Source organism: Platichthys flesus, chromosome 5, assembly GCF_949316205.1.
Source record: "Platichthys flesus chromosome 5, fPlaFle2.1, whole genome shotgun sequence".
In the NCBI taxonomy this organism is placed as follows: Eukaryota; Metazoa; Chordata; class Actinopteri; order Pleuronectiformes; family Pleuronectidae; genus Platichthys; species Platichthys flesus.
Window position 1 is genome coordinate 3,692,907 of NC_084949.1, and position 14,099 is coordinate 3,707,005.

The 14,099-nt window shown below is 41.6% G+C and overlaps 1 protein-coding gene across 2 annotated transcripts in view; it reads right to left on the minus strand.

Moving 5' to 3' along the window:
- Positions 1-14,099, minus strand: part of sh3pxd2aa (SH3 and PX domains 2Aa) — a 108,851-nt gene that overhangs the window by 92,607 nt on the left and 2,145 nt on the right. For both annotated transcript variants that reach the window (XM_062387737.1, XM_062387736.1), the window contains exon 2: positions 3,890-3,970. In XM_062387737.1, coding sequence (XP_062243721.1) covers positions 3,890-3,970 — 81 coding nt within the window. The remainder of the gene's footprint in view (positions 1-3,889; positions 3,971-14,099) is intronic.

Genomic DNA, 14,099 nt, shown 5'->3' on the forward strand with positions numbered 1-14,099 from the left:
GTACGTTACAGTCCCTGTTTTGTGCATATGCATATTTGTAAATGAGACCCCTGGCATGTGTGGTCCTGTCAACTCCCCAAATGTAAGTCACATCAACGGGTCCTGTGTAGGGCATGTAGGTGTCCTTCCTCTCAGCAGGGGCTAAAAAGTATGTTTCCCTCTCTTTTCACACGCCCATTATAAATAAAGCAGTCCTTTATCCTCGACCTGAAACAATGGTCTCTCTCATTCAGTTGAGTTACGGTACATCCACAGAACACCTCAAGGACAGGGAGGCTGAGCTAGTGGCCTGGCTATTCAGCAATTTATCCTCGAGGATGGCATACTGATAATGCCTTGTGGTCTAGACATATGTTTCCATAAAACAGCCTACTTAGACAGTGACCTTCCTTTTAAGCACTTTGACCACAGCTACTGTATAATTTTCTACACCATATATAAGCGGCTGACTCCGGAAGCCTGCTGCTAGCATCCTCAGAAGCTACTTCCCAAGAAGTCTTAACATCGACCTTGAAACTGAGTCACTGAACAAACCAGACTAAAATCAGTTTCTGCTTCTACAGATATACACTAATCACAGAAAATGTGATGTTTGAGAGATGTTTCATTAAAATCTCCCCATAGGAAATATTCTGTTGCTGTAGGGAGACTCTCACAAGGGCAGACTCGTAAATAGGAAAAAGATGGTTTTGGAAAACCAACAAGAAACCCTCGTAAAAAGTGAGTCAGAGCATCTTCCGGGTAGTGACTGGACCCAAAGACACTGTGGCCACAATCACATGCTACTCGGAGGTACTTTAAACATGCTTCTAAAGGCTATTTTGAAATAAGTGACCCTGAGGAAACATAGTATCTTCCCCTTCTTACATCTGCATCATTAGTTTTGTCAGCATGAACAGCCTTAATCTCAAACAAGTATTGCTGTCGTTCTCATTATCATCATCACTTTCAGAAATTTCATCATTCTCCCCCTCTGCCTCGTTATCACCACCATCATCATTATCCTACTGTTACTGCTCACTGCTCCTCTCCTCCCCAGCCCTCAGACTGACCTGCTCTTCCAGCCTGTCCTGCTCTCATCTCCTCGATGAATAACTCTTGTGGCCTACTTCTGAGAGGAAGTACTGTTTGACTCACTGGTTAGGTTTGGCTGAGACAAACCTACATCAGTGTAAAGCAGCAAGGATGAGCCAGTCACATCCTGACACGGAATATGAGCTGCTCGTAACTTGGACGAGCAAAAAAAAACCCGCTGGGAGGAGGGAGCAGAAATAAAAACAATATAAAGTATTTCAATATATAAAGGGCTCATTCTAGAGTAAAGAAAACAACAATTCATATAATGTAGATGAAAAACAAGAGTGAAAACATCACTAGGATTATTTTATATTAAATGACTTGCCAATGGATCCCTTAACCCCTAAATCTTACAAACTGGATCTTTAATACATAAGGACACAAATAGACGCTGAGAGGTCTGTGCTAGATCCAGTACATCAAATGACCTGCTGTGTGCGTCTGACATCAAATGACGCAAGATTTATTGTCAATGCAAACATAAAGACTTGGTTTTGTGACAAAATTGTCAGTCAAAGCAAATGCTGTGGCTTATCTCATATTGACACCAGGCTGGATGTAGAACAATTGATTCAAGGAAGACAGCCTGTTATACTAGTTCATAGTTAATATAATATGAACTCTGGAAAATGTCCATACAATTGCATCCACAAGTATCGTGGAGTTTGCCTTTTAAGAATGCAGCAAGTGATTGTCCAAGTCTGACTTTCCCAGGAAGTTCACAGAATATTCAGGTGAATGGTGATGCCGGAGTAGAACATACAGGAGGCAGGACATGATATATAATTCCCGCTACTAAAAGCACTGTGTTTTTGTTTACAGCAAATTGACACCAGTGTCAGCCTTTGTCGTCAAAAGTTTTCGAATCTCATTGTCTTTCCAAGTTGACTTCTTCATCTGCGATATATGAAACCACTTCTTCATCCTGTTTTGTTGAGAGAGACATCATCGCTCACTCACTGTAAATTTTCCAGAAGTTTTTCAGCTGTACTCTCACATGGGCTCAGTTGGACTTTTCGGTGACATATCGGAAGCAACTAACATTTGCAAATGCAGTGCATGTCTGAAAGCGTCTTAAGTCATTCAAAGCAACATCTATGGCCTCTATCATCTTGGCACCAGGCTGGAACTAGGACCAGTGTGTTTCCAGGAAGAAAGCTTGTTCTACTAGGACATAGTCTCCAGCAGCCTTTGCTCTTTGTCTCCAACAGTTTCCGAGCAGCCATCCATGTATCTCTCCTCTAGGGTTAGCAGGGCTGCTGAGAGCAGCAGGGTCTGTGCACGAGATAAATGTTTTGACAGGAGAGGCTCAAGGTTGCTCTGAAAACACTAGGATCAAACAGGACCATCAAAGGCATCTTGCAAGATCAAACCAGGCAGAGAACTTTACTATCAGTCCATATACCAGCAGAGGTGGAGGATTAGTGAGTATTAGAAAGCTCATCCATCAGTATTGCCAGTGGAAGTTTTATTCACACAATGTTACAGTGCAAATGCAAACATCAAAGAACCAAGCAAAGTAAGACATGAGTGCTGACGTATTAGCGGTGATATATTGCTGTATGCTTTAAAAAGGACATTTGGTAAATCCCAGAAATGTGTAGCAAGGGATGTTCATTATATAACTCACTTAAAGGTAGCCTGGCCAAACTCTGCCAGACTTTGGTCATGCGAGAGACACTTTCTTTGACAACTCAATAAAGCGCTGGCTGACTCTGTGACCTTTTCCTCGCACCATCTAACAAAATCAATGTTGTCACTCCTATCTGAGGGACGGAGTGACTTTGTGCCAGGACATCTGTTAACCATTGCTGGTGAGGGGCTGGGAAGACACCATTCCATGCTGCTCACCTTACCTGCCTCTGACTCTGACATTCAGGCACATTCAGCTGTACTTCACTTGCATTCAACTATTTATATTCTACCTCTGTCTCCTACTCCACAATGGGAGTAATCAGTTGCAAGGGGGAGTGTATTTTCCACTTCACACTGCCCCACTGGTTATCAATGGAACCTTTCAGAAAAGACCTTTCCTCCACTGATTGAAACATCATTTCTCGCTGAACTACAGCACAATAGCGCTATTGAGACGTGCCCCCTTTGAGTCTCTCACTACAGCCTTTTCATATATACTAGTGACCTGGAGACCTCTGGGGCAACATAAGGTATGAGCTTGCAGTGGGCTGAGGGTGCACGAGGCATAAATGCATCCACACAAACATTCACTCTGTATAGAAGAGCCAATCTGAGACACAGAGAAGGGTTTTCACTTCACCTCCCACTCCATTCCAAAATAAATAAGTACAGAAACTTTAAACATGAGAGTAAAGCCTCAGAGCCAAGTCAAGAGAATAGAAAAAGACTTCATTCATATAAGACTAAAGTTAAAGGCTCTCGACCTCAGAATAGCCAGCTCGGGATAATCTAACTGTGGCTCACAGTAAACAATGGTACATAAAATTGACTTCTATGTGATTTTTTTGCTTGTACTATAAAAAAGGCCTATCAGCTCCCTGACGTTTTGAGGGCAAGGTAGAGAAGAGATGAGAGAGGAAGAAGGGGAAAGAATGAAGGAGGGGTAGAGATATAGACAGTGAGAAGAGTCTCTTCAAGGCTAAGGGATACAAACCATGCCTCCCCTGCTCCCCAACCAATTACTAACACACACATTGATTCATTGAGGCGACAAGGTGTGGACAACATGGGCAGAGACACGTCGGCAAGTTCACAGGGTTGACGTTTTCAAAACACATCAGGATTATAGATTTTATTACATACACTGCAGGGGACTCCATGAGTGATGGTAGATTACCTGTAGGTCAAAGAATTTGCTGTATCTTCTGTAGATGATATGGGAGGTGTTGTCAGAGTATGTGACATTGATGAGATATACCTGCCAAGAGAAAAAAAAAGGAAAAGTTAAAAACAGCTTGTAACTTCTTATCTTCTTATCTTTGTCAAGAGTCAAAGATATTCGATTTGCTATCTAAGAACGAATTTTCCCATTTGAGAGTGTGTTTAATACATGACAAGCAATGAATTGATTACAGTCTGAGTCATTACTGTGCTAATCTTTTCAATAATCGTCGAAACAATAAATATGAATTGATTGTGATATTGTACACATGTGGTTCTTCTTGTAACACAAAGCCCGAGGCAAGAGGCTCACACAGCCCTAGACCAATTCCCTCAACCAGAACGTTCAGTGACACACAGTCATAAAGATGTCAACGGTTGATACTTCGGGGGAAATGGTGACATCATCCTTCTTTTGTCAGCACCCTGACCTGCTGGCCTTTACCCTTGGCGGTAGCAATGCTGAAGCCCTGAGAAGCCTGATAACATTGCGATAGAGTCCATTTATCAGTCAAGAGGAGGTAAGTGATGCAGCCATCATCTCTAATCTAATGCAACATAGATAACCAAGGTAACAGATCCAGGGGCCAGGAAATTTTCATCAAGCACGTTAAGAGCAGGTGGGATCTCTCAACTGCTGATAGAGAGGTATTCAGAAAAGCGCTCTGCATGTTGAATTATTTATGTGGATTAGTTGTTATATAACATTAGGCTACAAGCTTTTGAAGAGGACATTATACAGAGCTGTTCATTCATTAGGTACACATCTAGAAAACAACATTTAATACAGCTTTTTAGAGCTTACATTATATTCTCATATTCTGGCCACCTCTTAGATGTAATTGTAAATGGGGGGGGGGGGCCTAAATATTACACAACCCTCTCAATATATTCCGATTCATAAAACAACAAGTTCTAGCTCAAAACAATTACATCGGTCATTGGCTTTCAAATCCTCCCCTGTGAGTCTTTTCTGCAGGTCATTGCCCACGTCTCTCAAAATATATATATGACTGTTTAGAAAATTAAATAAAATAACTTATCAAATTTGAATTTTATTCCACCAAATCACAACATATGTTATCTCAAGGCTCTTTACATAGTAAGGTGAAGACCTTACAGTATAATAGAGAAACCCAACAGTTCCTCAGGAGAGAACAAAGGAAGGAACCTCCAACATATCCAGACTTAGTGTAGGCAGCCCTCTGCCTTGGCTGGTTGAGATTAATAACAATAATTGGCAGAGGGAGTATCCAGGTTCAACTTGAAGAGACTTCTTAGTTAAGGTTAAGGTTCGGAAAATCATACAAATAATGGGATCAATAGTTTCCTTTAGGAAAACATATCAACAAAAAGAAAAGTTGTATGTGACTCTACATGTGCACCAAATTACCTGGTGACCCTGTTTGGCAGTTTTATTCTTCTCTGTGGTCACTTGCTGCGGTCATCATAATGAATGACTTTTATATAGAATATAGAAAAGAATCTTACAAGGTACTGACATAACTATAATAACAGGTAATACAAAATCTATTCATGGTGTTTCTGTAAATTTTGTAGCCCAGACACAGCACAAATTGGAATCCACATAGCATCAAGCCGCTGTGAGCACAGAAACGGTTGACTTCGCCTCATGTATAGCATTCAGATGAAATATAGGCACATTTTTCCCCTGGCAAACTAGCCCCAGTCCTTATTCAAACAGGCTCCATCTTTCTGATGGATCTTTCACTGTCAATCCAACCCCCTGTACCTGCCAAGAGCCTCCACAGAAGGGCTTCTAGATGAATGAGGTCGAGTGAAAGACCCTGGCGCTGACGTAAGAAAGGCAGCAGGCTGAATCAAAAGAGGTTCCACAACAAAGCCGAGTGTTAAAAGACTTTGTTGCCGTGGCTGGAAGGGGCTCAGCTGCTGCTGGCAAGGGGCCATGACAGTGTGCTCACTCCAAAGCAAACAGAGCTACTGGCATGCAGAAGTTGTATCTGTCACACTACATTGACAAACTTGTTCTTAGCACGGTGGGGTGGCACCACAGCCATTAGCTTTGGCATTTATTGCTGTGAAAATGTGCTCCCTGGGGCAGTGCCAAGTTACAACATCACAAAATTCAATGACTAGCAAACACGGCCACAGCCAGCAATATGTCTCTGATTGTCTTTGTGCCTTCTGTAGCATAACAAGGACTGGTTAGCATTTAAAAGAACTCTATTCACTGCTCAATAATGAAGCCACTTGTAAAGACAATTGGATAGAAAGGTGAGTTAATTGATGGTGAAGGTGTCCTCACATCACGTGGGGAATAAGGCTAGCTTTTAAAGGCTGTAATTGATTTCATCGGCACAGGTGCTCAAGTGCTGAATTCATGCAAAACTAATCACATTTCCATTACTCTCGGACAAACTTAGTATTTTGTGTTAACTAACAAATATCAGCATGCTAGATTAACCTGGTGAGCACGGTAAACATTATATCTGTGAGCAAGTCAGTATGCTGATTAAGCTCAAAGTTCTGCTGTGCTTGAGGACAGCCGCACAGGGCCCTTATAGCTGTAAAATATATTCTGTACTGCATTTCCATATGTGAGGAATTTACTCCACATATACTATGTAGCTGTGAGCATGTGTGTTCTGTAAATTAGTTTGACCGCAACAGACTGCCAGAGTATCGTCCTGCCATCATGCCTCTGGACCACTTAATTTGACCTTCAAACAAGTTCTTCCTGAGTTGTAAGGTGTAAAATAGAAGCCAGTGGACTCAGTGAAAGAGCTAAAACCCCAGAACCATATGGGTATATGATGCAAACCACAGTGGAAAACATAACCAGCAACCAGCTATCATCTGCCATTGCCCAAAATATCAAGCTTGAACCTAATGCCCCTGAGTTCCAGAAATAGCCTATTCAGTCAACACAGACAGCAAATTATAGGAGCCTGGCCTGCTGCCTCTCCAGATAAATCCAGCAGCAAACATCTTCTGATTTGCCAGCAATGGAATATTACTATTTTGTTTTGCATACTGCTTGGTAGCTGCTTTTCTCTAACTTCTCCACGAAGAATGGCACACACTCATGCAATTACTAAAATAAGCCAGCATGTTATGGTTTGACTCAGAGCTAAAGTACATCCAGTCGTGAGTACTCAGTGCAGCCCAAATGCCCTCACTCAAGCTTTTGTGGAAAAAAATTACTCACTAAAATTTCAGTGAGGAAGTTATCTGTCTGTCAGTTATATAATAATATAACAAGATGGAATGGAAGATGAGACATTTTCACAGCGGTGACAGAGAGAAACAGTTTTTTTGCAAGTCAAACATCAACATTAAGAACAAGTCTCTGATGTAACGTCCTTGTTCGTGTGGGGATTTCTGCACCACAGAAATCAAGACAAAGAATTTGTACATTGTATTGTGATTGCTGTAAGACATTCTTGCACAGCAGGCATGTCTGGACCAAGAAGGCACTGCTGCAATCCTAAAATGAAGGCTGAAATCTGGGTAAGGAGGCCACATAAAAGCTGCACGGCTTCACACAGAGATCTGCATGATCTCTTGATTTCTGACACTCAGCTGTTAATAAACAAGGCAGCATTCGGAAACAGGAAGGTGTTCAAAGCTAAAATGGGTATCAAGGGATTAGGAAACAATGAGCAAGCTGAGCTATAAGTCACTGTAGATGACCATAAAGGGCCTGACATGGCTTTGTTTGAACAGATGGGCGGCTGTCCCAGTGCAGATAGTAACTCCAGCTGAATGAAAGCAGCTCCTTTAATGAACATTATCAATCAATATCATTCAGAGACTATCTCTAATTCAATGAAAAGACAAAGTGTCTTTGATCACAGATTAGTCAATACTCCATGTCTGAGATGTCATCATTTTTTTCAAAGGAGTCAACAATTTGATTCAGAAACAGGGAAAATACAAATGACAAGGAAAAAACTTGATAACTCAAAGAAGGCTTTGGGGACTTCAGTGTCCCACATAGCAAGAAAAGAACGTGTACATCTGTTATTCCCACTGAGAAAGTGGGACTTGAAAACAAAAGTTTTATTCTTGCTCAGAGGCAAAGACAGAAAAAGGAATTCTTGTGACGGAACAAATTGGACCTCTGATTATTTCACCGTGTTCGTCTGAAAGGGCTATGAATATTCATGTCAAGTTTACTTTATATTTCCCCTCTGCCTCTCATGAAGTAATTGTTTCTTCAATAACATGAACACAAACACAGTTCAGTAACTATAGGAGAAAGTATTGATAGCAAAGGAATAAAGGGAATAACTTACAGTTTCGAAGGAAAGCCAGGACCCAGTGTCACAGTTTTCAAGAAGAGAAGGCAAAAGAGTGAAGTGCTTGGTGGGGCAGAGAATGTGGGCCCAGCCACTAACTGCAGTGAACCCCGCCTAAACTACTATATTTAAAGTAACATATAAAACAGACACCCATCTTACTTTTAGACCATGAAAGCACAAATGATCTGGCTAAAAGAAGTTTGTTTGGAAAAATTCTTGTTGAATGGGAATAAAGTCCTTCCACATTGAACCAAAGCTGGCCTGCAAACTCATAGTCTGATGGTCTAATGTAGTCAGTTAGTCTATAAATTTAACCAGATGGGTTAAGAACTTGACAAGAAAGGTTGGCAAATTCTTCCTAGCTGTTTCTCAGAAAGCCAACAAAAAGGCACAACAGCGACTTAAACTGTGGGACAATTCCTTTTGAAGTTAGTCTTATGAAATTAACGGTAGATAGAATTTTTTTATAAAAAAAACAGCCAATACAGTACTCTTTTTTTAATCACACACGCCTCAGTTTCCTTAACCGTGGTCAAAGACCACTCAGCCTTCTGTTCCCCTGTGGTGGGCACAGAAAGTGATAAGGGGCACAAAGGAAGAGTGTATATCAGCAGGCACATCCTTTGCACCTTTGGTGTCACCTTGAAACTATTTAAACTTGTATAGCGCGATTAAACAATCCTAAAGTAATTCTGTATCAGATCCAAGCAAAGTAAAAAGTCGGACAAGGTCATGTACTCATGGAAACCACTTCTACTACAACAGACACTGCTCAACTGTGGGTTTTTGTTGGACAGACTCCAGTCAACTGTGTTTTAAAAGACTTAAATATGTGAATTTCAAATCAACAAGAAACAATTCACAGACCTCCAAAGCTGTGCCCATTAAATATTCCACACCAAGACATATTTCATCAGCACAACAGTGGCCATAAGTTTCAATTAAATAACTGTGACTTCTTAGTCATACAATATAGCATATGTTATGCCCCCCTCATAGATGTTGAAGCAACTAATTGTAAGTTCAGTTTGAGGGTAATGTCACGAATCTTCAAATTTAAGACATTCCAACACTTTACTTTCAAGGCTTTCAAGTCTTTCACAAAGCTGAGAATGAATTCCTTACCCTGCCTCACTTCATCAAGTTTATATGTGGAATTTGTAGGGAACAGTTGCCTATTTACACACCCAGCAGGCATGAAACTACACTGACATTCATTTGGAGTATTTTTTCCTTTTCTTCCTGTTGAGTCCAATATCCACCCTGCTTTTCGTGCTCTTTTTGGTCTCCACCAATCCCTAAGGGAAATATCAGGAATTTAAGCTCCTTAATACTCAACTATGTTCACTAGCTAGCTGCTAACTTTGTCTGTCAGCTGTTTGCTGCCGAGCAGATGGCTCATAGTGATTTTAATAGACCCTATTGCAGGAAAACAGTACAGGGTAGAGAGGTGAGAGTGAACCACAAAAGTAACACCAAATAGCTGAGGGCAGTGCAGAGTAGGGTGGTCATAATAGATCAGTGGTGTACCCTTCAACTTGAAGTGATGGGGAAATATTCTTTGAATGATTTATTGTACATTTTGGTTAATATATTATATTATTATTATTACCAAGTGTTTCCCATTAAATGTCTAGACTGTGGCTGTCTACCATATTCTAATACAAATGCGTGCACCTGCGCTACCGCCACAATATCCAAAATCAGTGATAAGTGGAATAATTTCAATCGATAAGTAACATTAGGTAGATCAAATATTTCAAACAAATCATGCTTGAGTACTTCCGTGGAGAAAGAATATATGTTTATGCTAATCAAGCCAGTCTGATTCTAATAACTTTTTAGCCAATTTCCCTGACTATCGAGTTATCTCACGAAAACTGCTGCAACAAGACAACGCCATCTCTTCCTTGCCATCATTCCTCTCTTCTGTCCCCTTTGCTCCACAGTCTTTCATCCTCTTACACAAAAGCACATGTCAGAGCAGACTGACGCTGCAAAACAACACATAGAGGGATGCTGGGAACGTCATTTTTACATGAAAACAACACCAGAGCCAGCACAGTCAAGGCCAAACATGGTGCCCACACATGTTCTGTCTCTCAACAGATCATCAGCATTTCTGGGTGATGTAATCAGAGCTCAAGCTGTGGAGAAAGATCACCAGGGTGCTGGAGGCAATGTTCGATCACCACATCATGTGATGTTTCCCTTAATCCAGACAGAAGAGGAGACAAGAGACATGTTGCTATTGGAATAGAGCTTTTTTTCATGCATAAAAAGAATGACAACATCCTGCGCTTTTGTCAACAACCTGTGCCGGGACATGCAGCCCAGAATATACTCCTGTCGGTATCAGTCTCTGGGTTAGGGCTCAGCAAACTGAGCATCAAGCACATCGACTTTACTAAGCCCCTGTCCCCGCCTCGACCTTTTCTCTTTCTCACACACTCATCCCTTGAGCACTTTCAGCTAGTCTTAACACTCTACCAATCAATGGCCACACCAAAACAAGTCACCTTTTTAAAAAAAAAGTCCCCACCACCACCTGTTGCCAGTTAGGGGTGAGCATCTGAAAACAGGGACCCTTCTCACTGAAGTATCAATCTTCGTGTGATAGGCCAATAAATATTTGAGTGGACAACAGCTCTCTGAAGAGATGTTTATGGTTCCAAATAACAACACCGTCTTCCAGTCTGGGCGTTTTAGCAGCACAGGAGTCTCTAGAAAATGAAATGTTAGGGGACTGGTACTTGTCGGGGAAACAGAAGCTTAAAGTAAACATGGCCGAAAGCACAACCTTGCTTTCTCTTTTATCTCCTCCCCTGCAAACACATGTACACAACTGTCCACAAGAGGAGAATGTGTGTGTGTGTACGTGCGTTGATGGTAGGTGTCTGTGACCCAGCGATCCAGCTTACCCCACGGTCCGACAAGCACTTCCCTTTGACAAAGCCCCAAGCCTCAACCCCCCTTTCTTTCACAGGATAAGCATTTCCAGCTGGTCTCACAAACATTACAAATGAGATTCAATGGGTGCCACAGATTGTCTTTCTCTCGTTTTTTCTACTCCCCTCCCGCTCTCCCTCTCTCTTACCCTCCTTTTCCTTCTCACAGTGGCTCGTCTTGTCTCCAGAGACGGGGTAGCTCGGGAAACTAGGCCACAGACTGGCCCGTTGAGACAGGGGAGTCCAAAGCAGAGCACAGCTATGCTCAGATCAACCCCTGTCCCCTTTAACTTTACACATAGTTCGGAAGCAGTATAACAAGTGTAATGTGTCATATTTGTAAAATAAACCGCTTTCCTTAAATCAAAATAGAATGCTCATTAGGGTAATTTGCATGTGTTATATTGTTAATTATGTTATAATGTATAAATAAAATGAGTTGTGTTACATCAAATTGACATTAAAAATGATGGGAGCTCAACAGGCTGTATCTGCAGGGCTTGGGAATTGTGGTATGATGGCTTTGTTGTTCTATATTGTGATATGAGACAGTGGTTTCAGAATCTTTGCACCCTACAGACAGCTTGGCTACAACTCAACAAGTCTACCTCAGGAGGTAAACTGAGTTGGGCAGCTCCTATCACACTGACAAACTACACTATGGAAACAATAAGTCTGAGTTGATAATAGTAATAGCAGAATTATAGTCTAATATGTCCAATTATTGGTTCTCAAGGTGTGTATTAAGTTTAAAATTTTTAGAATTTTCCTTGTTGAGAGTGAATTTGACTGAATTAATTAATTATGCTATTTATTTGATTATTTAAATCAGATAATAGTTTATTTCTCCAGCAAAGGGGAAACTTGAAAAATAAGTAATAAAAGTAGTCGCAATTGTTGAGAATAAATACCAAAGATGAGCCCAACAGTTTATTTCAACTGTGGGCCATCACATTTAACAAAGATCATGGCAAGACCAGCATGGGAGTGAGTCTAGTGTCTGTGCATGATATACCAACCTTGAGACAAGCAGTGATTAGGTTTTTTAATGAATTAGCATAAAACTAGCCTGACGTTGTCAGACTCACAATTCTAGTCAGAATGTGAGTCTGAGACCGCTCCATTGGGCTGTGATTATGGGGCGTGTTTCAACTGACCAGGAAATAAAATTCCTCTTCGCTCAATTGGATAGACCTACAACCAATCAGAGCAATGTAGTATGTGACGTATGTTAAGCAACGCATTGTGAGTTATTTACTAACGCCGGGTTTCACACCGGACGCTGAAGCGATGCCAAAGCGACTCTTCAGCGCAGCGCCAAGCCTTAAATAACAGCTGGCTCCCATACACTCCCATGTAAAAACTTTGTGCGGGTCACACCGGAGGCTGAAACGCCGCGCTGCGCCAGGCTGCCTCGCTCTGTGCAGCGATCGTTTCGGCGTCGAGTCTATTTTTTGCGCTTGACGCGAGTGTATCGCACCACGAAACACACTGAAAAACGATTTTAAACTATATTGATGACATATCTTATATGATATAAATGATCAAATATGCATCCCACACTTTGAAGTCCCCTTCTGTTGTCCTGGAGTTTTAATTTGACCAATGACATTATTAAATGTCCCCCTCTGCCCATCCACTACAGCCACACAAGCAGTGAGACAGATAAAAAGAGAGAGAGAGGGGGCTACGTATTCTCCACATATGCTTGAGTGGAGAATACGTAATTTACCCCCGACACCCGGCATTTAACGGAGCAAACAGCGAAGTTCTTCAACATGGATGACATTAAATAAATAATTGAAGTGGAGAAGTACAGTGAGTTGTATGATCCTCGTATAAAGACAACACCAAGAAAGACAAATGTTGGGCGTTGCATCAGTGTCCGGTGTGAACAGCCAAGCGCCTGCGCGATAGGGATTAGCGCAGCGCTTTGGTGTCGCCTCCACGTTCTCTGTTCCTCTTTCAAAATTAATGCGCTGTCGATGTCTTCTAAAACAGACTCAATGGCAGCATCTACACATCTCAGCTCTCCAGCGGCAGGCATGTTTGTTGGAAACAAATTCAACCCAAGGGCACTTTGATGACGTGGTTGATTACGTTACCGTTGATCATCTGTCTATCATCGTATAAAGCCCGCCCTGACAATCTGATTGGTCCGGATGATTTCGAACCGGGCATAATTTCTCCCCAACGGAGCGACTCCAGACCGAACTTCCCGACCTCAAATGTTGTGGGCGGGGCTAAGCTTTGGTACTGATGCTGTAAGTGTATTTTTCTATTTTTAACAAATCCAGAGCTGCTGTTTCCCCGGTATCCATTTTCAATGCTATCCTAAACTATCATCTTTTGTTCACCAAGAAGGTTCCACAAGGCCACAGCAATCTCAAATCATATGTTTAGCCTTAATTTAAATACATTAATCTGTTTGGTAATTTGCATCACTGAAGCAGAATATTAACTGCAATGTCTTCAGGCATGACTTGCATCGTTCCTTATCTTACAAACATCTTGTTTTAAGAACCTTTGCATTTCTTTTGTAGTCGTTCTTACATGATGGAGCATAAATTAGGTTGTGCTAATCAAGTATACACAAATTCACTGGAACACAGCAAACCTGAGGGCAGCTATGGACGCCAGTATGGGAGTACTGGTTTCAAGAGCTCTAGGCAAACTATAATTAGGCTGCCATTTTGATTCTGTTGTTTGCACTATACTTGATGAATACTTGAAGGAACAATGCACAAAGACTGACAGGAACGGAGGAGGGGGTGTCAATAGGGACCCCTGGCTCATTTTTGCCCCAGGCACTTTACAGTGCTGCTTCGACAGGGTCAGAGTTTAGGGATCAGTTTCACCCCATGTTATGCACTCACAGTAAATGCAGTGCTTGTGTGTTAGTGATGCGATGCACTACATCAAATCCCTACGT